At 43.8% G+C, this 24,665-nt stretch overlaps 1 protein-coding gene and 1 long non-coding RNA gene across 10 annotated transcripts in view; both read left to right on the top strand.

Moving 5' to 3' along the window:
* LOC137347313 (S-adenosylmethionine decarboxylase proenzyme-like) overlaps positions 1–24,665 on the top strand; it is a 105,217-nt gene that overhangs the window by 22,287 nt on the left and 58,265 nt on the right. For all 9 annotated transcript variants that reach the window (XR_010968924.1, XR_010968928.1, XR_010968927.1 and 6 more), the window contains exons 3-6: positions 7,246–7,350; positions 7,666–7,768; positions 7,853–7,895; positions 19,217–19,361. Coding sequence is in view for 3 of the 9 variants with exons in the window: in XM_068011732.1 (XP_067867833.1) it covers positions 7,291–7,350; positions 7,666–7,768; positions 7,853–7,895; positions 19,217–19,361 (351 nt within the window). In the remaining 6 variants the exon portion in view is untranslated. The remainder of the gene's footprint in view (positions 1–7,245; positions 7,351–7,665; positions 7,769–7,852; positions 7,896–19,216; positions 19,362–24,665) is intronic.
* Positions 9,451–12,569, top strand: LOC137347314 (uncharacterized). The gene is made up of 2 exons (XR_010968929.1): positions 9,451–9,711; positions 12,434–12,569. It is a non-coding gene; the product is annotated as an uncharacterized lncRNA (long non-coding RNA).

Genomic DNA, 24,665 nt, shown 5'->3' on the forward strand with positions numbered 1-24,665 from the left:
TCCAGGGTCTTGTCTCCCCTAACTCTGAAACCTCTTTCAGCCTCAGAATCCTCCGAGATATCTGCGCTCATTTAATTCTGGCCTCTTACGCGTCTACGATTTTAATTGCTCCATGCCTTAATTGGTCCATGCCTTCAGCTACCTGGGCCCTAAGCTCTGGAATTCCCTCCCTAAACCTCATTAATTCTCTTTCTTCCTTTAAGATGCTCCTTGAGACCAAGCTTTTGGTCATCTGTCCTAATATGGCCGAATGTGGGTCAATGTCTAATTTTGCTTTATATGCTCCTGTGAAGCGCCTGGGAATGTTTTATTATGTTGAAGGTGCTATATAAGTATAGTTGTTGCACATTTTGCCCACTTTTACAAACATATGTGTCATACATATTTTCCAATCACCAAATGGCAATTAATAAGTGCATGCTACCATCCTTTGTAATGTAATTAAAGGCCATTATCATTTATACCATTGGTGCAAAAGTTCTTTGGCGTCTGAAACTGCAATGGAATCCTGTAGCCAAAGACATATTGCATTCTGTTCAAACTTATGACAAAATTAAGCAATGCTGAGATAGACATTTTTTCTCCACTACTTTGAAATATTGTGTAGGCAGTGCTGGACTCTGAGCCTTCTCACATCACTGGCAGATTGTCCCACAGGCTTTGGGATCCTGATGTCAGGACCAAGCGGGGGTCTTTGTTAAATGGATCCAAGGCAAATGGGTGAAGAATGAACCTAGACATAGATCCTTTTCTTGATAGTTGGTTTATTCACAGAATGCAGCATTATATATCTCTGCCTCCTGCAAACCCACACCTTGGGCTGGATTTTACCAAGCCCACGATGTTGGGCTCCATGGCAGCGGGGGCCGGAAGATTGTTCGGGCAGAGGCCCACCTCGATGGCCAACGTTGGGAGAGCCCGGCCCGAACCTTCTGGCAGCAGCGAGGCTCCATGGCGGTACCCCCGCCGCTGGGCGATGGGACCTCAATTACCATATTTAAATCATTAAAACAAATTAATTTACATATACTTACCAGCAATCGTCCAGCCCACTGCGATCTTCAGTGCGGCGGCCGGCACTGCCGCACCTTCAATTCCCCATCTGCGGAAAGCAGGCGTGTCACTGGGGGGTGGGGGGGGAATTGAGGAGTTAAGATTTTCAGTGCGGGGTTTGGATGGGGTCAAGTAAGCATCATCAGTGAAGGGGATGGTGAGAATGGGTGAACTTTCAACTTTGTGCAGCCTTGGTGGGGGGGGGGGAAGGTCAGAATTCAAAGGCAAGAAGTGTTTTTGGGGGGGGTGGATGGCAAAACAAACTGTAATTTTTGTTGGGGGGTGAGAAAGGGGCATTACAATTTTGTTTTGTAAATTTCTGGGGGGGGGTGGGTGGGAGTTCACTTTAAAAATTCAGCTTTGCTGGCAGGGCTGATTGTCCTTTAAAAATGGGGCCAGCACCTGCGCACAGGCAGCTGACACTATTGCCGGGGACAGACAGCCTGCCCTCTTCCACGTGATTGGGGGTTTGAGCTCACCGCCAGGAGCAACGGCGGGCTCTTAAAAATCCAGCCCTTTGTAGGCCAGCAGGCTCTCTTTATATCCCTTCTCAGTCCTTAATTCATCAATGCCCTTCATCTGTTTATCGTCACAACCTAATTAACCTACCATTAACAATCCAGTGTCTGTACTTGCTGGGAGCGGTATTTTCCTGGAATCAGCCTCTGCGCTTGCCATCCTATTAAGGGAAGGGGGGGTGGACTCCCGATACTGTCGGCCCAATCGGTGGCTCAGCAGCACTGGAGCTTCGGTGTCACACTGGGAGAGGCGGGTGCTGCTGAGGCAGGCCTGAGAACACGAAGTGGCTACAAAATGGAGGGGCCTTCAGAGGCATAAATTTGAACTATAAATTCAAAGGAGCCAAGCAGGCAGGCCCCTCGGAGTGGAGGGGAAACCCCTCTGATGGTAGCTTTGGGCCATGGAGGCAGCCTTTGCTGCTGGGGGCCCCCTCTTTGCGGGTGGAGACACTGATTCTGATGGACCTCCCCCCACCCCCAACCCACCCCGCAGGGAGGCTGCCTGCTTTGAGATGTGGCAGGGGCCACTCTGTCGCCAGTGAAATGCCAAAACAGTCGCCCCTAATTGGGGCCTTCATTAATTAAATTGGCTTCCGTCTCCTTTCAGCAGGCAGCCAATCCGCATCCTGGACTGCCTCTGGGGAACTTGCCCAGCGACGGGAAGGTGTCTTTAATTTTCCCAGCCACCCCCCCCCCCCCACCACACACAGCCTCCAAGCCCACCACCCCGGGATCAGGAAATTCTGCCCCATTTGTCTACGCTGCAAATATAATGGGCTGCTGGTCTGAAACAGAGCTAAAAACATATGAACTCAGTGCAGGTGTAGACTATTCAAGAGCTCTTTTCCCATCTAATACATTTTTAATGTTTTGGGCTCACAGATGGGAGTGTTCACTTGTTCAAAATATTAAAGCATCCTAATTAAGTTGATAAATTACCACAGATGCCCGACAAACCACCCAAGTAGTTCTTTAAATCCAACCTGACACTGCGCTGAAAATATATTCCATATGCTGATAAACCCAAAATTTTTTTTCAAAAATATTCTTTACTCCTAAAATTTGTATAAGTGCATTACATAATAGTTCAAATTTGACATTACTTAAAGTACAATACAGATCGGTTTCTTTCAATTCATTACATGAGGTGCCATTACAGGTTCTATTTACAATGTACATTTCATATCAAACATTCTCTGGTGCATTCAGCCCGAGGGGTTTTACACAGTTTCCAGCCCCTCGGTGTACAATGGCGGAAGGGATTTATACAGTGGACTTTCCCCATTGAGCCTGTGCAGCGGCTGCCCCAAGCTTTTGTGTGTCCCTCAGCATGTAGTCCTGGACCTTGGAATGTGCCAGTCTGTAACACTCGTCGACAGCTCTTTGTGCTGGAAGACCAGTAGGTTTTGGGCAGACCAAAGTGTGTCTTTCACCGAGTTGATGGTCTTCCAGCAGCAGTTGATGTTTATCTCGGTGTGCGTCCCTGGGAACAGCCCGTAGAGCACTGAGTCCTGTGTCATGGAGCTGCTGATCAGTCCAAACGGTGTGAGACAACTTCCCATTTAGATCTTACACCATTTCAACCATTTCATTCCGTAGCCCAATCAAGACTAGTCTATACTATATTTTTACATCAATTGAGATCCGCTAATGCCATCTCTTGTCAAGAATTCTATAATCTGTACAAAGTCAAAGATCATGGTAGCATAACCACAAAATAGAACATAAATCTCTGCTAGTGATTCTACACTGTAGAGCCTTGTAGAAACACTGGTAAACAGTAAACATTGCATTTATTTATATGTGCAGAAATAGGAGGTCAAGGACCACTCGTGTTGTGCAGAAGGTACTAATAATGGCTCTGAATCAGTGATTTGTCAACTTGATTAAATTATTTAATTACAACATCACTGCTGCTTCAGAGAAAAAACATACGAGGACCAGAAAACAGAGACTAGGAAATTAGGTAGCTGAGTAAATCTGTAACTGACCTCTACATTTGTACATAGTTTTTAAGTAACTTGTAAATATGTGAACTGACTATGCATATATCAGTGAAATAAAGAGTAAAATATAATGGAAAAGATATTTTTAAATCAAGAAAATGACATATCGGGTTGAATGAAATGAGTCAAAAGAGGGGAGTTGGTTCCTTGGCCAAGGATTGTGCCGCTCTGTATTAAACCCAGTGGGCATCAAAATTCAGTCACATTAATTAATGTATCTAGAGAAAGAGCTGATTCAAATCATCAGCGCGCAGCTTTTTCAACATTTCCTCCCACAACCACTCCGATCTCTATGCAATCATTTCTCTTTCCCAAAGATTAATACCACATCTTTCGCTAAATCTACTGCTGCCCATTCGTGATACAGCTGGTATCAAAAAATATCAAGAATCATAAACAATGCCACATTATTGTGCTGTGCCAGAGGAGTGGTGAGATGTAGGTTTACACCCCCGTTTTCCTACACAGTGAGTTCTTGATCTCAGTTGTGCAGTCCATGCAGAAGCCGACACATACCAGATGATTCCCCACAGGAAGGAAATGAAAACCAGAAGGTGAGTTACCCCAAACCACAGGAACTTCTGTGTCTCTCCTAGTGGCTGTGATAGAGAGCCTGAGAGTAGGCCAACTGGCTCCCCTTGGACAAGAGAATGCAGTGCATAGAAACCAAATGAGGGGAAGGAAAGAATAATATAAAATCACTCAAAGAAAAATTAGCAGTCAGTAACATCTGTATATGCATCATTGAGAGGTCAATACTTTTGTTCTCTTTTCCCAAAAGCTCATTAACCTTAAAAATTAACACAGAAAATTCGCTGTATTATTTCTTTTCACCTTTTCTCTTTAACATACCTATGAAGCTTTAAGTGATGAAAAATAAAAATATATTACTGATAAACAATTTCAGCAGAGGTTGCATTATCCAGTGTTTTTTTAAAATTCATTCCCATGATGTGAACGTCGCTGGCAAATCCAGCATTTATTGCCCATCCCTAATTGCCCTTGAGAAGGTAGTGGTGAGCTGTCTCCTTGAACCACTGCAGTCCATGTGGCGTAGGTACACCCAAACTGAGCATCAGTGAGCAGGTTATTGCTGTGTAAGTGCAGCTTGACAGCACTGTCAATGACACCTTTATCATGCAGAGCACCCGCCCCCCCACCCCCCACAACCTGCCAAGAATGAGGCACATTAACCTTGGGGACATTGATTTGAAAACTGTTGTTGAAGTGAAGAAAGGACTTGTTTAAAAAAAAGAAATCACTAGGCCCTTGGCCAGAAACACATTTGCATATTAACAGACAGTGCTTGTGGAGACAAAGGGGTTACTTCCCTTATCCAATTTAACCCATCTTCAGATATTGCCTCATACTTATCCATTTTATTTCTTCTCTTTTCTGTCTCTATCTGAATGTGTGTATCGCATATGCATGCTAGCATGGGTGCGTCGCGTATCCGTATAGTTTAAGTTTAATAAAGTTCAACCTTTTTTCTTTAAACCTGAGAAAACCTGTTTGGCTAGTTTCTTTGCCTTATAATTGAAAGTTAGTGAACAAGGATTCACTAAGGGGGGGAGCAAAAACAAAACGGTGTGTTTAAAATTAAACCCTGTTACTGTAAGACCAGGTGAAGGCTGAGAGAGAACCCGAGACACCTTTCTCACCTGGTTGTAACACCTTCCATCACTTGCTGATGATTGAGAGTAGACTGATGGGGCAGTAATTGGCTGGATTGGATTTGTCCTGCTTTTTGCAGACAGGACATTCCTGGGCAATTTTCCATGTTGTTGGATAGATGCCAGTGTTGTTGTGAATCTCTCTTGTTTTTTGCATTTACATCAAAAGATTTCACAAGTTCCAATAAGTTTTAATTTGATCACAATCAAAATGAGGATAACAGATTTGTCACTGCACTGCCATTAACTGCAATCATTGGGCTGCACTTTAATAGAAATGGGTTGAAATCTAACCTTGGGAAATGAAATAAGTTGCATTAGAATTGGAATGCTTTTTGCCCATTTCAACTTAACTCCCTTTTGGGCAATTGTATAAAATGACTTCACACTTGGCATGTTAATTTTACATTTTTAATCAGAGACAGACTCCAAGCTGAGTGTGTGCTAAATGGCAAGGCCATCTGGTGCAGCAGGAAACACAAGTAGAGTTGTTGCTGACTAGTGGGTCGCTAGTTTTTGCGGCCAGCACGGACATGATGGGCTGAATGGCCTACTTCTGTGCCGTAATTTTTCTCAGGTCCAGCACTAGAACCATAGAACCAATCAAGGTAAATCCCCCGTAAAGGTGACTTTTCCCGTAACTGAAAGGAGGACTGCAAATAAATCATTTTAACAGGGAAAAAAAGGCACAGAAATGTTTGAGAAACTAGCCATTTGTCTGAAACTTCTCTCTCTCTGCTGTTTAAAATAAATGGGTTAACTTTTATTGAAAGACCAAAGAGAGGAATTTTAGATGGAAATATTAAGCAGTCATACATTGCTATCCCTGTGCACAATTTCAAGGTATTTAATTCTTTTTGCATTAGTCAGTCCCAAACTGATTGGCCAATTTCCATCAAAAATAAGAATCTTGGTAATTATTGGAAGTGTTAATAACAGCAAAGCACATCGGAACACCAATGCATGGAATTAAAGAGTGGTGGGATGCTGGCTATGCTTGTGATTTCCCAAGTGGTGAGATTATAATCTTAGCCTGTCTTTGTGGAGAGACACTGAGTGGAGGCTGGCACATCCTTACAGGAAAGGAGGGAAATTTGCCAGGAAAGTAATTTCAGGTCAACTCTCAATCATCTCGCAGCATATTCAGAGCAACGCCAGAAAAAGAAGTGGGACAAAAGGAACCTTGCTCTCAATTCTAAAATCCAGTAGCTCTGAAATTACATTATTGGGTAATAGTGCACTCACACTGAACACCTTTATCTGAATTTTCTTTGCTCAAACATGAATGCAGCAAGTATTCATATGCTGGTGCCCCACAGTGTGATCCCAGGGCTGATGTTAATAGCAAAAGTGTTCAGCCAGCCAGTTGGGTATATTTTTCTTTGTTCACTGAGTAAAAATGTTGGCATGCATATAAATGCAATTTCTGACCTTTATTGCTGAAATTAGTAAATCGAAGAAATTATACCCCTCAAAGTAAACTGTGAATGTTCTAAGGAAACTCAAACACTTTTAGACATTTCTTTTACCAGATGTTTGTACTATATCAGCTGTTTCATATAAAATTTTTAAATTTGCATCCTTGTTTTCAAATCCCTCCATGTCCATGCAATTCCCTATCTTTGTAATCTCATGTAGCCCCACAACCTTCCAGGATATCTGCACTTCTCTAATTCTGGCCTCTTGAGCATCCCTGATTTTCGTCGCTCCATCATTGGTGTTTGTGCCTTCAGCTGCCTGGTCCCTAAGCTCCGAAATTCCCTCCTTAAACCTCTCTGCCTCTCTCCCCCTTTAAGACTCTCCTTAAAACCTACCTCCTTGACCAAGCTTTTGGCCATCTGCCCTAATATCTCCTTACGTGGCTCACTGTCACAATTTGCTTTCTGTCGCTCCTGTGAAGCACTTTGGGATGTTTTATCACATTAAATGCTCTACATTAAATATAGGTTGTTGTGTAGAGTAAAATCATTCTTATTCTATCTGGTTTCTTGACAGTGAGAGCAGCATGTTTGTCTGTATGAGACGTTACATTCTGAAGAGATGTGGTACCACCCTCTTACTGCAAGCAATGGGACCCCTTTTGGAATTGACACCATTGAGGTAGGGAATAACCGGGGATATTTCATCTGGTAATCCTCACCACATAAAGAAGAGTGTAAAAATGCAAAATGAAAGGGATAATTACTGTGCAACTTCAGCGATAGGAGACTGGACTATTATTCAGAATCTGTGTTTCTGCTTTGACTGTTAAACAAACCTCTCGAGAACACAGGAAAGCATGGAATGAGAAATGGCAGAACAGTGAAAATGGGGGTATAATGAGAGAAAAAAGATTAGACAATTAGAAAAGAAAGAAGCAACTGACAAGCAGCACACAACAGGAATAATTTATATTTGTGCCTTTTTTCCTTTCAGGATATCTTTTACTCCCATAAAAACTTTATAAAACCAACAAGCCAAGACTACCCTCACAGGAGCTTTGAGGAAGAAATACGGTCCTTAGACAAATTGTTTCCAAGTAAGTTGAAATAAGATGTTTGACTTTGCAGCTATATTTTAAAACTGACTGAAATCCATAGTTATATTTCTGTTTCCATTTCAGATGGTGCGGCCTATTGTATGGGGCGCATTCGTTCAGACTGCTGGTATGTTATACTGAGAACATTTTTCTGTCAAGCTTCCAGATAAAACCATTTAAAACTCTGAGTAGCTGTTGGAATATAACAAACACTGAAAAGAACAGCAAGCCTGAAACTCCTGATTGAATTAGTTATGTGGTTTAATGTTTAGAAGAAATATATTTGGCATTTCTTAAACAAAGTCCTTTTTCAAACTGAAATCAGTAACAAATTCTTAAATAACCAACAATCTTTGACAGAGTGTAATCTCTTTATAGTCGGCTGACCAGAGGTTCGAGTCGTAGAAAGACTTGATGTTCCTATTGACTTGGAATGAATATTGGGGGTAATGAGTATAATTATCCGGATGGGTTACCAATTACAATAGAGTCATTGTGAACGAAGTCATGTGGAGGCCAACTATTTTCCTGTAGGAAAGCTGTTCTAGGCCATTCTCTAGGAACTCCTACACAGCATTTATAGAGAAGATTGGTGCAAATCTGGGAGGAGGTCACCTGCCTGCTATTTTAGCTTCAGGTAGTGAGGGTCCAAATTGATATTAGATTGGAACGTCTCACAAGAGTTAACCCAACTTTCGGTTAGGAATAGCTGGTATTGTCTATCTTTCTATGTTGATCAATGATCACCCAGATTGTGATGGATGTGTTGGTGTAAGAATCTGCTTAAGAAACAAAACTATATGTGGAAATTAGACTGTCGAAAAACAAATCCCAGCCACATGAAAATATATTTTGCTGAACAAGAATTGATGGCCTTCATTCTTTGCACCCAGTGCCAGGAGTGTTTCATTTGTTTCTGTTTTCTTTAAAAAATATTCACTTGACTTATCCAGGTGGATAAATGCGACAAATGGTCTGGCACCACTCAGCACCAGTTTCCATCCCTGAGCTGCACCGACTTTCTCATTGTCAGTCAGGGAGCCAGTGGAGCTTCAGCCTGGCTGGGCTAGAAAGGGGAATAAAAATCAGCTACTGTGATCATTTGTTTTGCTATCCGGTGACCATTGCTGGAAAATTGCTGGAGTGTTGGATGAAACTGTTACTCTGCCCATTTGAAAAATCTACATGAAGGATGATGGGTACCTATGAGATCCTGACATGGAACTATACATCAGCATGAGTAACCACTTTGAGGAGAGATCAGAGAAACGTCTTCTGGTTCAGTAGCCTTTTATCAATTAATCTGGTTTGTTGATTCCACAACATTCCACGATTGTGAACGTGCCCAGTTGCTTTTCAGAAACCCTCATTGCTGACATTTAAAACTAATCATGGTCTAAACATGATAAAATGCACCATTTTCCTGCACTTGTAATGACAGTGCAGTTGCTGGAACCTGTAAGAGCCTGCATTTGACAAAGAACTTGCATCCATATTCTATGTGATTTTGGTATTGTGCTTACACAACACATACAAGTGCTTATTCGTTAAAGACTACTTTAGTCAAACGAGCACCGATTGGTTAATGGATTGACTCCATGTATCAATCATTTCAATCACAATCCACCTCTAATCCATCCAAGTTACTTGATACAGTGCCTGTTTTTAAAAGTTGCATGTTACTGAAAATGATACAGTGACAGAATATATTTCACTGGTTAAACCACTGATCCTGGACCTCAGATCTATCACACACAACTGGACTTTGTACTGTGGGCAGTATGCATTCAATGGATAAATATAGAGTAACGAATGTCTGGCAGTGAGTCACAAAGCACCATGTCAGTACAGGATTCCAATAACGCCCTAATCCATAGAACAAAGCTCCAGCAGGGCGTGCACATCATCTGTCTCCAAGATGGATTACGGCCTTTCACTCACAGGTACTTGTTATTTTATACAATGCTTGATAAGCATTCTTTTTTTTTGCTCTCTTTCTGAACGGGCTGTGAGATTGAGACAAGGTTGTTGAGGATTAAGGATATTGCTGACAGTAATGAAGGTTGTAAAATTCTGGGAATTGTTTACCCAAATTTCCCATATGTGCTCCCAGTGGACAGGGCTCAGTGAATGAGCTCCATCATTTTTACTATGGTGAGCTGCACGTGACAACATCAGACTGACACAGAAAATGTAGTCATAGCTGGTTCCAGCAACTGTACTGCCATTACAAGTACAGGCAACAGTGAAGAACCATCAAAGCTAAAGATATTTAATTTTTCCACAACATTTTATGCAGTAAAGCGTTGAAGCAAATATTCTGAGCAATAGGAAACGGGAGGAGTAATTTTAATTGTCAGCGGGTTCTGTGGGAAATCATTGGTTTCAGTTAGCTTCTCACTGTCCTGCAGCAATACAGGGTCCTGGTGATTTTAACCGTGGGCCTCATTAATATGCCTCTGGTCCTCTTGGTATTCAGGGCAGCCTCCAGTGAGTCCAGCAGTTTGGGAGAGGGTGTAGAGTATTCCAAGTGTCAAGGATGAGGCGGGAATGAAAGAATGCAGGGCAGTGGGGAACTAAATGTTTCTGGCCCCATGAAGAAGGGTCAGGGCAACGTCCCTGTTCAGGCTGAAGAACAAACCCCTGGTGGAGGCCCCATGTCCCAATCGGACACTGATTAGCGTATGTTAATTAGGACCTGTCAGTAGGCCACTTGGTCACTTCCAGAAGCCTGTGTTAAAATTGGAAACAGCAGAAAACCAGCAAGTGAGCAAGAGGAGTCCATTTTAAATGCCCACCTGCCCAGTTTTCACCAATGCGTAAGGTTAAAGTCCCCCCAAAGTTTATTTCTATGTCACTGAAGAGGACTGATATGTCAGAGCCTGAGGGGAATGTTGGAGACAATCTGGTATTTACAGGACTCAGTCAGGCCTGAAGCATTGAAATAGCCATACAGTTTGGCCGGAAATTTACGTCCCCCAAAAGAGCGGGGGGGTGGTAGGGGGGATAGTGTAAAATGGAGTGGGAGGCCCTCCCCGACCCGGTCCCTCCTCCACCGCCAATTTATGTGGGGCGATGGTGATGAGAAACGGCCCACCCGTCCCAGACCAATTAACGGCCACTTAAGGGCCCCTGCCTGCCACCCCAGGGATTTTACAGGTGGCAGGCAGGCAGGGGCTGAGGCCTCAGAAAAAATGCTTGATTAAAAATAGGCGGCCTTCTGACAGCCTTGGAGTGGGGGGGGCGGTGGGACCTCCTGTTCGGGCACCTTGTGTCTGACAGAGGGCCGCCACCAAAGCCCCAACCACCCTCAACATGCCCCCCAGCCCCCCTAACTGATGCCCTTTGCCTCCCCAGGGCCCAACCGATTGCCCCCAGGGCGGCCCCAAAAACTACTAGTTTTCAGGCACTCCCCATTATCTTCGTTCTTGAGCTGGGTTGCAGTCCCTGCAGTGGCCACTGCTTCCAGTGGCGCTGCTGGGACTATGAGCTGCCGGCCCGCTGATTGGCCGGCAGCTCCATTAGGTGGGACTTCCTGCCTCAGTGAGATGGAAGTCCCGCCCAAGACCAATTAAGGGCTTAGGGACCGTAAAATCCCGTCTCGATCCCCAGGCCCGGAGGAGGCAGGATCGCTACTGAAATTTCTGTTGGTGGATGGCTCCCCCCGTCCACCGTAAAATCAGCCCTTTGTTGTAGTTGATGGTTCCGGATTGGTTTTCAGTGAACATTGGGTTTACCCAGTTTCAGTGTTAATAAGAATAGCTCTGTGTTAATAATAGCTGCAGAAATCCACAGTGGGTAATAAAGGGGTGGCAGGAGGGGAAATATATTTTGTAATCATGCAAATAACAGGAAAAGGGAGAAGGGGGTGGGAAGAATACAAAAATGAATAAACTTAGTATTTGCTCTGTAAGCAAATAAATATTGCAAATCGACTGAGGGAAAGGAGAACAAAACAATTGTTTTGTAATACGAACAACTAAAAGTATCAGAGAGGAGAGCATGAGCAAATTTACTTGCATATTCAGCAAGTTTTGTTCAATGGTCGCTAAATTGTGCTGCATGTATTATTTCTCCGAGACCTTACTGCCAGGAAATTCCTTGGTCATCCTTCCGCTCTACCACCATCATTTTGGTGGAGGTTTGGCAGAATCCTTGGTTACAGACATTAACGGGCTTTCTGACACAATTGCAGCAGCAGTAGGACAAATTCGAGAATGTTCTCATCACCTGTCTTTCAGCAGGAGTGAGGTGTGTAATTTTTTTTTAATTCATGTGACTGCTTCAGTAAAATCGTTGCCTTGGTTTAGGACGACTGCAAAGTTCAGAAACCACATTCCAGGTGGCTGACTCCCCATGAGATTTACTCGAGTGAGAATATTATGTCAGATTGTAGTCTATCACCATTCCATTTTGTTAATTCTGATACCTGCACTCAGGCGACCCTTGGACTGATTCACAGACATCTCTGACAATGATTGTCTCACATAGCTTCAGAAATTATTTGCTGCAATGGGCTTTGTGCCGACTCGCCCATCAAACAAGTACGGCTAATTCAAACACAGTCTGCTTTAATAAGATGTGTTAATTACTAGCAGTTACAGCTCAAATAGAATCAAGCTCAGCCTCAGATCATTAATGAGCACCTTTGTAACTGTTTTACAGTTAGCGACGCTGGAACACGACATCAATATATCTGAATGAGAAGCACACTGTACTGAACCCCTGACTGCATTAATTGATTGTAAGATCAAACTAATTGTAAATGGCTTTACATAAATTAAAGTTACCTGTTCAGAAAGTGTACAGATTCGAATCTGTGCTGTCATGAACTTCAGTCCTACCTGTAAGAAAATTTGCATAATGGACAGGTTAGTGTAGGTAGACAAACATTTGGGAACATTTGTAGTTGTTGGGAGTCACGATGTATCAGTTAAGTAAACAAATGGATAAAAGCACTTCCCAAGTACACAGTATTAAAGATAAAAGCAAAATACTGCAGATGCTGGAAATAAAAACAGAAAATGCTGGAAATACACAGCAGGTCTGGCAGCGTCTGTGGAAAGAGAAGCAGAGTTAACGTTTCAGGTCTGTGACTTTTCATCAGAACTGGCAAAGGTTAGAAATATAATAGGCTTTGAGGGGGGGGAAAGGGGGAAGAAGATCAAAAAAAGAGGGTCTGTGATAGGGTGGAGGGCAGGAGAGATAAAATGACAAAGATGTCATGGAACACAAGGCAAAGGGAGCAGTAACAGTCTTAGTAAAAGACAAAGCATTTGTCCGTTGTTGGCATCCTTCCATTTACGAAAGCTGATGGACACACAGCAAACAATCCATTTAAATGGGGTGTCTTCTCTTGGTGCACATTTGCTGATGGCTGTGAAGGCCAATCCTTGAGAGGCAGGTTCTGTCACGTTAGGGTGCCACATGTGAAACTGCCAAGTGAAGCTGTGAATTATTGATTTTGATGTTGGCATCTGCTGCCAAGTTGCTGTAGCAACTGGTTGTCATGGTAGTGCACACCAGTCCACAGGATGTGCCGTCATTTCCTCCTTTCGTCAGCTCATGGCTCCCAGGTGTGATAGTCGACATTTAGGGCCTTCATGTCACGCTTGCAAGAATCCTTGAAGCGGAGCTTTGGGCGCCCCAGTGGTCATCTGGCCCCGGCTACCTCACCATACAGAAGGTCCTTGGGTGTGTGACCGTCATCCATCCTGCGGACGTGTCCAATCCACCAAAGCCACCTCTATTTGATTAGTTTCAACACACTTAGGAGCTTTGCTTTTGAGAGGACTGCCACATTTGTGATTCTGTCCTGCCAGGATATGCCCATAATGCGCCACAGACAGCAAAGATGGAAATTATTGAGCTGCTTTTCCTGGTGGCTGTAAGTCGCCCACGTTTCACAGCCATAGAGCAAGGTGCTGAGGAGACAGGTCTTATAAACCATCAGCTTGGTTCTAAGGAATAACTTGGTGTTATTCCATGTGCGTTTTGCAAGTCAGCCAAAGGCGGCAGCTGCTTTCCCTATATGTGTATCAAGCTCTGCATCAAGGGACAGATTGTCTGTCACTGTGGTCCCAAGGCAGCAGAATTTGTCCAGAGAGTAAGTTAATGTCATAATAATGAAAAACTCTGTCCGAAAGCAAAAACATGAAAATCAAGTTTGAGACTGGTATTTGGTAAAAAAACAAAATGGCGGTCATGGTCTGAAGTTGCTGAATTCAACATTGAGTCCAGAAGGCTGTAGAGTGCCTAGTCAGAAGATGAGGTCCTTTTCCTCGAGCTTGTGTCGAGCTTCACCGGAATACTGCAGCAGGCCAAGAACTGAAATGTGGACATGAGAGCAGGGTGGTCAATTAAAATGGCAAGCAATCGGAAGCTTGGGGGTCATGCAGACTGAGTGGAGGTGTTCTGCAAAGTGACAACCCAATCTGTGTTTGGCCTCCCCAATGTAGAGGAGACCGCATTGTGAGCAGCAAATACAGGATACTAAGTATGTCTGTTTTACAATACGGGAATAAAGAAGTGACAGAGAAGTAATAATCTACTTAGCAGGATGTGAAGCAGAGCATCATGCTCATGTGACTGCTCCACAATCATCACAATCAGGAATCCAATTTGGAGCGTTTTTATTTTCTATCTTCAATATTCTTCTAACAGTATTGAGTAATAGTCTGGTACAGCTCCATGGGGTGACACCAGCCATCTAAGCACAAGTTTAGGCATTGAGTGTTGGTTAGGCATTTGACTGTATAGGTGTCAGCCAATGCCCAGTTGGTAGCACTCTCACCTCTGAGTCAGAAGTTTCTGGGATGAAGCGACTTGAGTACATAATCTCGGGTTACACTCTAGTGCAATAGTGAAGGGCTGCTGCACTGCCGGAGGTGCTGCCTTTCAGATGAGGTGTTAAACCGAGGTCCTGCCTATTCAGTGGTACTGTTTGAAGAGCAAAGGAGGTCCCCTGATGCCTTGAGCAACATTTTTCCCTCAACCAATACCTAAGGGAGATGACCTAGTCATTTATTTCATTGCCACTTGTGGGAACTTGCTGTTTGCAAACTGACTGTCAAGGTTCTCAAAATGGAGACGTGTGACCAGTGGTGTTCCACAGGGATCCGTGCTGGGACCACTGTTGTTTGTGATATACATAAATGATTTGGAGGAAAGTATAGGTGGTCTGATTAGCAAGTTTGCAGATGACACTAAGATTGGTGGAGTAGCAGATAGTGAAGGGGACTGTCAGAGAATACAGCAGAATATAGATAGATTGGAGAGTTGGGCAGAGAAATGGCAGATGGAGTTCAATCAGGGCAAATGCAAGGTGATGCATTTTGGAAGATCCAATTCAAGAGTGAACTATACAGTAAATGGAAGAGTCCTGGGGAAAATTGATGTACAGAGAGATTTGGGTGTTCAGGTCCATTGTTCCCTGAAGGTGGCAACGCAGGTAAATAGAGTGGTCAAGAAGGCATACGGCATGCTTTCCTTCATCGGACGGGGTATTGAGTACAAGGGTTGGCAGGTCATGTTACAGTTGTATAAGACTTTGGTTCGGCCACATTTGGAATACTGCGTGCAGTTCTGGTCGCCACATTACCAAAAGGATGTAGATGCTTTGGAGAGGGTGCAGAGGAGGTTCACCAGGGTGTTGCCTGGTATGGAGGGCACTAGCTATGAAGAGAGGTTGAGTAGATTAGGATTATTTTCATTAGAAAGACGGAGGTTGAGGGGGGACCTGATTGAGGTGTACAAAATCATGAGAGGTATAGACAGGGTGGATAGTAAGAAGCTTTTTCCCAGAGTGGGGGATTCAATTACTAGGGGTCACGAGTCCAAAGTGAGAGGGGAAATGTTTAGGGGGGATATGCGTGGAAAGTTCTTTACGCAGAGGGTGGTGGGTGCCTGGAACGTGTTGCCAGCGGAGGTGGTAGACGCGGGCACGATAGCATCTTTTAAGATGTATCTAGACAGATACATGAATGGGCAGGAAGCAAAGAGATACAGACCCTTAGAAAATAGGTGACATGTTTAGATAGAGGATCTGGATCGGCGCAGGCTTGGAGGGCCGAAGGGCCTGTTCCTGTGCTGTAATTTTCTTTGTTCTTTGTTCTTTGTTCCTGCATTATAGCAGTGACTACACTTCAAAAATATTAATTGGTTCTAAAGTGTTTTGGAACATCTGAATTTCAGTTTCATCTCCAGTATGTTTTATTATGTTTAAACATCTCAAACCACTTCATGCAATTAATTACTTTTTGGAATTCAATAACAGTTATTATGTCAGCAAATAGTAACTATTTGCTGAGTTGGAACTCTAGCTTATTCCCCCACATAGGCCAGGATGTCAAGGGCAGTTGTATTGTAACACACTAACTGTTGCCCCGCCTGAGATCAGCTAACTTAGCACAGACCAGAGGTCAAACTAAACAACTTCTGTTCTGCACCACATCATCTGAGAGGCTCCATGTTTAACTGTTAAACACAATCAATTTTCAGACACGCTGTAACATTTTATGCTAAATGGAATTCTGTTTTGGTTTTCGGTTCTTTTGCACCATTTTCTCATTTTCCAGCTGAGTGACAATTTTGGGAAATGGACCAGGCCCCTTCACACGTTGAAATGTGGGCCCATTCAATTTGTGGACCTACAGGATGTGTGAAGCTCGAGATTTAACAATAATTGCAAATGCAGTACATTGCATGCAGGGATTGAGATGAGGTCTGCATCTATTTGGAGAAGTAGAAATATTACACTCAGAGGAGCTTAAAACAACTAAAAAGATTATTTTTAAGTCAGATCAAGAGTTCTAAAATTCATTGAATTAGGCTGATACTAGGGTACAAGAAAAGATGATTTATATCACGCAGTTCACCCGAGTTTTCAGCAGCCCTCCACCAAACAGTTTCTTGAAATGAAGCAAAGTCCTCTGTACCTGCATGGTGAATGATAACAGGGCAGACTTTTCTTTTTTGAACTGGATCTCTCAGAAGGGAGTTTCCTTAGTCTAAACATCCTTCAAAATTTGCAAGAAACAAAGAATCTGCAGATTGACCCATTTTTATCTGTGATTTCTTTGAAGAGGGAAAACAGATGATTTTTCAAGATATTACCAAACAGAAATACAATGAAATAGCACTTTGGAACAGTTTATGGCCTCTTAACTATAATCAACCAGTTTGAACACATTACCACAATGAAGCCACATTTTAGTCTAACTTCACACAACAATGAACTTCAAACGAGCAATTCCCGATTCAGAATCGAATGACAAGGACCAATGAATGGAACTTCCATCCCATGAACTAATTTATGGGTTCAGTATGGGTGGAGCCCATGGTGGGGTTCAGGGTGGGGATTCGTTATGGCTGCCTGCCTCTCGCACGGCATTGTTGGTGCCACGATGGCTTTGGAGAGGAGGCATGCGGTGTCAACCAGTACAATTGAGGCCTTCCTCGAGCAATGTGAACTGTGGGGTATATAGGGCCGGATCTGGTTCTCATCCTGACGGTGGGGCTTTGTGTGGGGGGGAGGGGTGGTGGGGTGGGTGGCGAGGCGAATTGGGACAGTGTTGCCTGCCATGGAACCCGATGACCTTCCCACCCAAAGGCCAAATAAGGGCCTCTTCCTGCTGCCGCTGGGATCTTACCAGCGGTGGGGGGTGGGGGGTTCGCCTTCCGCACATGGGTGCCCTTCCTACGGGCTGGGGGGGGTGGGGGTGACCCTCTTTTGTGGGCAATTTGTGGCCCAAGGAGGACCCTGACCGGGAACACCTGTACCCCTTGAGTGCCCCCACCCCCTAGACTGAACACCCACCCCTCCTCGCCGGAGCCTTCTGGACTGGTCTCAATGACCCCACCTCACCTACCTCTTTTCTAGGATTCCACCGCTGGGCCTGGGTCTGAGGACTCTACAGTACTGGCAGTGGCCACCACTGCCAGTGGTGCTGCCGATGTTGCTGAGCTACCGGCCCTGTGATTGGCTGACAGCTCTTGGGGGCAGGATCCCCATCCCTCTTCAGTCTTTAAAGGGATGGGGATCCTGCCTCCTTAAACTTTGACAGCAAACGACCGGAGGATTGCTCCAGGGGCTGAAAAATTGCAGAGGAGGGGTTCCCCTCGCCTTTTCAGTCCGGTGCCAGGAGCCCCACCTCCTGCACAAAATCCAGCCCATAATGTCTCTTGGACAGTAACAATATTATCATTTAATTATTTTTATATTTTTTCCCTTGCTTGATTAAGCATGTTATTTCAATTGGATTTTTTTTTTGTTTATTATGTTAATGATACCTTAAGGCACCTGTTGGAATGATTTTCTGTTTTTGATTGGTCTGGGGCAATTCCGTGTTATCCCTATTCCATTACATCTCCAGAACACAGAACCTGGTCATTACACTCAGCTAGTTTCCACATTACAAAGGCAAGAAACATTCTTTAACATGGCAAAAGAAAGAAGACTTACATTTACTGGGCATCTTTTATGTGTTCAGGATGTCTCAACGCATGTCACAGCCAATAAATTGCTTTTGAAGAGTTGTCACTGTTTTCTGTAGGTGAACATGAGTGTTAATTTGATCACAAGGGCCCACAAATGGCAATGAGATGAGTGCGCACTTAATCTGTTTTGGTGACACCATTAGAGACCAGAGACCGTGGCATTGTGGTAATGTCACTGAACTAGTAATCTGAAGGCCCAGGTTACTACCCTGGGCACACTGGTTCAAATGCCACCATGGCAGCTGGTGAAGTTCAAATTCAATTAATTAATAACAATTTGGAATTGAAAGCTAGTCTCAGTAATGGTGCCATGAAACTATCATCAATTGTCGTACAAACCCATCTGGTTCACTAATGTCCATACCTGGTCTGGCCTACATGTGACTCCAGACTCACAGCAATGTGGTTGACTCTTAACTGCCCTCTGAAATGGTCAAGCAAGCCACTCGGTTCTCAAGGGCAATTAGGGATAGGCAACAAATGCTGGCCTTGCCAGCGAAGCCTACATCCCATGAAAGAGTAAATGCAAAAAAAAAAAATTAGAAGAGTGAATGTTGGTCAGAACACTGGGAGACATCCCTACTCTGAACTGGTTTTCACTTAACATCTCGCCCAAAAGATGGTGCCTGTGACAATGCAGCATTCTCTAAGTAGTGCACTAATGTGCTTCCTTAGATTACATGCTGAAATCCTGGCTTGAACTTTCAACATTCCGAGACATGGAATTCTATCACTGAAAAAAGTTGGCAAGTGCTGATTTATAAAATCGAATGGCAGTTTTCCAGACTTATGACACTACCAGCAATATAGTCAGAGTGCTGAATTTCACTATCTCCATCTATATTGTATGTATTGTGTTTACTGATCTGTCAAGTACCTATACACCCTGGATATCAATATAGTCAGTGCTGAATTTCACCATCTCCATCTATATTGTATGTATTGTGACAGGTACCTATACACCCTGGATATCAGTGAAGGTTGTAGGATCCTCCAGCCTGATCAGACTTTGAAAATTGTGATGAGACAGCTGGACCCAGAATTGATGAAGCAGTTCTTCCTGAAAGATGGTGTTATTGCTGATGATGTCACTCAGGTACTAATTCTGCGTAGAATTCTAAAGATACAATGGGTATTTTTTTGTTGAAGAACCTGAAGCTTCTTAAGACTATTTGTAACAAAATGTTGTTGCTAAACAGTCTTGCAGAGAGTTTTATTTTCCGACCTGAAAACAGTTTTAAAAAGCTCTGCAGTTACATTATTTCAAAAGTCCTGTAGAAATTTTGAAGCTGGTACATAAAGAATGAAAAGCTCTATTTTTTAATCACCTCACAAATATTCCCCTGAACATTTTGCAACATTGGGAACACAGGAGGAGGCCATTCAGCCCCTCGAAACTGTTTCACCATTCAATGAAGTCAGGGCTCATCTGTGACCTCACTCTGTATACCTGCCTTTGTCCCATATCCCTTAATACCTTTAGCTAACAAAAAAATCTATTGATCTCACTTTTAAAGTTAACGATTGATCAATCATCAATTGTGATTTGTAGAAGAGAGTTCCAAACTTCTACCACCCTTTGTGTGTAGAAGTGTTTCCCAACTTTACCTCTGAAAGGTCTGGCTCTAATTTTTTAGTCTGTGCTCCCTAGTCCTAGACTCCGCAACCAGGGGAAATAATTTCTTCCTATCTACTCTACCTGTTCCCCTTGATATCTTGAAAACTTTGTTTGAATCATCCCTTCACCTTCTAAATACCAGGGATTATACCTTAGTTTGTGTAATCTCTCCTCAAAGTTTAACCCTTGGAGTTCAGGTATCATTCTATGAAATCTATGCTGTGCTCCTATTATAACCATATTATTGTGTTTTTTTTTGTTCTCATTGGTTTGTGCCCTGGTGATTGGCTACATGACCTGGATCAACTAGAATGCTTTACAGAAATTACTTTTTCCTGATGACGAACACACTTTCCTGTAGAGTCATAATGAGCAGCTTTGCTTCCAGGTCTCTTCGTATATTAAGCAACGTGTCTGACCTGGATCATTGGTGAAGGAGTAAGGGAAAGAAAGGTGTAAAGTTCAGTCACCTCATCTCAGCTCAGAGTCATCACATAAGAACATTTAAGAGTCAATTACATTGCTGTGGGTCTGGAGTCACATGGAGGCCAGACTAGGTAAGGACAGCAGATTTCTTTCCCTAAAGGATATTACTGAACCAGATGGGTTTTTATGACAATTGATGATCGTTTCATGGCACCATTACTGAGACTAGCTTTCAAATCCAGAATTTTATTAATTAATTGATTGAAGTTAAATTCCACCAGCTGCCATGGTGGTATTTGAACCTGTGTCCCCAGGGCATTGGCCTGGGCCTCTGGATTACTAGTCCAGGGACATTACCACAATGCCACATTCGGTCCACTCACTGCTGCATTCATAAGAACATAAGAAATGGAAGCAGGCATACTGCCATCGAGCCTGCTCTGCCATTCAATTCGATCTTACGCTAAGAGTACCCATCATCATGTTGTGTGGCACTACCACCCTGCTAAATGGGATAGATTTCGAACAGATCTAGCAACTCAAAACTTGGAATCCATGAGGCACTGTGGGCCATCAGCAGCAACAGAATTGTATTCAATCACAGTCTGTAACCTCATGGCCTGACATTTCCCCCACTCTACCATTGCCATTACCATCAAGCCGGGGGACCAACCCTGGTTCAATGAAGAGTAGGAGGGCATGCAGGCATACCTAAAAATGAGGTGTCATCCTGGTGAAGCTACAACACTGGACTACTTGCATGCCAAACAGCGGAAGCAGCATGCAATAGACAGGGTTAAGCATTCCCACAGCCAACGGATCCGATCTAAGCTCTGCAGTCCTGGCACATCCAGTCATGAATGGTGGTGGACAATTAAACAACTGACAGGAGGAGTAGGCTCCACAAACATCCCCATCCTCAACGATGGGGGAGCCCAGCACATCAGTGCAAAAGACAAGGCTGAAGCATTTGCATCCATCTTCAGCCAGACGTGCCGAGTGGATGATCCATCTCAACCTCTTCCTGAGGTTCCCAGCATCACAGATGCCAGTCTTCAGCCAATCCGATTCACTCCAGTGAAATCAAGAAACGGCTAAAGGCACTGGTTACTGCAAAGGCTATGGGCCCTGACAACATTCTAGTAATAGTACTGAAGACTTGTGTTCCAGAACTAGCCACGCCCCTAGCCAAGCTACACCAGTACAACTACATCACTGGCATCTACCCGACAATATGAAAATTACCCAAGTATGTCCTGTGCCCAAAAAAGCAGGACAAATCCAACCCGGCCAATTACCGCCCCATCAGTCTACTCTCAATCATCAGTAAAGTGATGGAAGGGGTCATCAAAAGTGCTATCAAACAGCATTTGCTCAGCAATAACTTGCTCACTGACGCTCAGTTTGGGTTCTGCTATGGCCACTCAGCTCCTGACCTCATTACAGCCTTGGTTCAAACATGAACAAAAGAGCTGAACTCTGGAGGTGAGGTGAGAGTGACTGCCCTTGACATCAAGGTAGCATTTGACCAAGTATGGCATCAAGGAGCCCTAGCAAATTTGATGTCAGTGGGAATCAGGGGAAAAACGCTCCGCTGGTTGGAGTCATACCTAGCACAAAGGAAGATGGTTGTGGTTGTTGGAGGTCAAATATCTCAGTCCTAGGACATTACTGCAGGAGTCCCTCAGGGTAGTGTCCTAGGCCCAACCATCTTCCGCTGCTTCATCATTGACCTTCCCTCCGTCATAAAGTCAGAATGCTGATGACCGCATGATGTTCAGCACCATTCGTGACTCCTCAGATACTGAAGCCACCTGTGTCCATTTGCAGTAAGACCCGAACAACATCCAGGCTTGGGCTGATAAGTGGCAAGTAACATTCACACCACACAAATGCCAGGCAATGACCATCTCAAACAAAAGAGAATCTAACCATCTCTCCTTGGCGTTCAATGGCATTACCATTTACTAAATCCCCCACTATCAACATTCTGGGTGCCACCATTGACCAGAAACTAAACTGGACCAGCCACATGAATACTGTAGCTAAAAGAGCAGGTCAGAAGCTGGGAATTCTGCGGCAAGTAACTCACCTCCTGTCTCCCCAATGCCTGTCTACCATCTAAAGGCACAAGTCAGGAGTGCGATGAAATACTCTCCACTTGCCTGGATGGGTGCAGCTGCAACAACACTCAAGAAGCTCAATACCATCCAGGACAAAGCAGCCCCTTGTTTGGCACCCCATTCACAAACATTCACTCCACCACCGTGCACAATGGCAGCAGTGTGTACCATCTACAAGATGCACTGCAGCAACGCACCAAGGCTCCTTCGACAGAACCTTCCAAACCCGCGACCTTCTACCACCTAGAAGGTCAAGGGCAGCAGATGCCTAGGAACACCACCACCTGCAGGTTTCCCTCCAAGCCACACACCATCGTGACTTGGAACTATATCACTGTTCCTTCACTGTCACTGGGTCAAAATCCTGGAACTCCCTTCCGAACAGTACTGTGGGTGTAACCACAAGGGCTGCAGCGGTTCAAGAAGGCAGTTCACCACTGCCTTCTCGAGGGCAGTTAGGGATGGGCAATAAATGCTGGTCTAGCCCGTGGCACCCACATCCCATGAACAAATGAAAAAAACTTTCCCATCTGCTCCCCATAATCCCTTGCTTCACTGAGAGACCAAAGACCTGCCTATTTCAGTCTTATATATAATTCAACAATGAAGCATGGCAGACCCTCTGGGTAGAGAATTCCAACAATTCCAATGAGAAGAAATATCTCCTCCTCTCACACCTAAATGATTGGTCTCTATTCTGAGACTGTGCCCCCATGTTCTAGATTCCTCAGCCAGGGGAAGCAGCATCTCAGTGTCTATCCTGTGAAACCCCTTCAATATCTTGTATGTTTCAATGAAATCACCTCTCATTCTTCTGAACCCCAGATTAAATAGACCCAATTTACTCAGCCTCTCAATACAGGACAACCCTCTCATCCCAGGGACCAATCTAGTGAATCTTCACTGTACTGCCTCCAATGCAACTATATCGTTTCTTAAATTAGGGCGGCGCAGTGGTTAGCACCGCAGCCTCACAGCCCCACAGCCAAAGACTTGCAGGTGATAGGTAAATTGGCCGTTGTAAATTGCCCCTAGTGTCGGTAGGTGGTAGAGAATATGGGATTACTGTAGGGTTAGTATAATTGGGTGGTTGTTGGTCGGCACAGACTCGGTGGGCCGAAAGGGCATGTTTCAGTGCTGTATCTCAAAATAAATAAATAAATATGGAGACCAAAACTGTACCGAGTACTCCAGGTGTGGTCTCATCAAAGCTCCTGTATAATCTTTGTCACTGGTTACACAGCAGCGTCAACAGAGGGTGAAAGCAGGTGATCTTCCCACCCAACAGGTTAGAAACACTGCAATGGAGAGAGGAGGAACTAGAGAGATAACTGTAATATTGGAGGTGAGGTGAGGTGAGGTGAGGTGGGGGGGGGGGGTGGTTCGGGGAGATAGAGGGTGTAAACATAATAGCTCATTTGGCTTTATGTCAGAAAATGTCTACTTCAAACACTTGTTGGGCTCAATTTCAGAATTGGCCATATGTGATGAAAGGATATAATTAATGCCGGCCAATCTCCTATAATGCACAATAATGTTTGCTATATTGATATTATGACAAAAATATTATTTGTATATTGAACAATTGCTGAAAATGTCAGCATATTATTTTTAGGCCATTAGTTCTTTCCATGCAGAAATGTCAGAGCACTGTTTTCCTTCAAGCTGAGAGGAATGCAATAAAAATATTATAAATGTATATTAAATACTCATCTCTTTTCTATTAATTAAATATAGTTCTGTACTGAACATTACCTTGCATTAAATGACAATGCATGTTATGTGATGAACTAGGAGCTGATTGCACTACTGGACAGAATTAGAGTACGGAATCCTAAATTCCAGTTATCAGCTGGGTCACTGTGATTTTATTCATTCATTTATGACTCAATCAAATGATTTGGTGCAACACAAACAAAATGAAAGCAATTGTGATCTGGTGTAGGTCAGTCCCAGTCAGTTTCTCACCTCACTGGCACTTCAGTTTTAATCAGAAGTGTGTTTTAAAGTGATGGCATTCTGTCTCCTGCCTTGAACAGTGAGGGAGGTTTCAAGCTGGTTACCAGCAAAGTCATTCAGCACATATCTGCTGCATTCATTCCAACTCTAATTTCAAACCGGGTAGCAGAATCAAATGGAGTACTTGCTAATTGTAAGAGTAGTTGTTACAGTAATCATCTGGCAACGTCTGTCAGTGTTACATGGGTGGAAAACTAGCTAGATATATTCCTTT

Source organism: Heterodontus francisci, chromosome 31, assembly GCF_036365525.1.
Source record: "Heterodontus francisci isolate sHetFra1 chromosome 31, sHetFra1.hap1, whole genome shotgun sequence".
NCBI lineage: Eukaryota > Metazoa > Chordata > Chondrichthyes > Heterodontiformes > Heterodontidae > Heterodontus > Heterodontus francisci.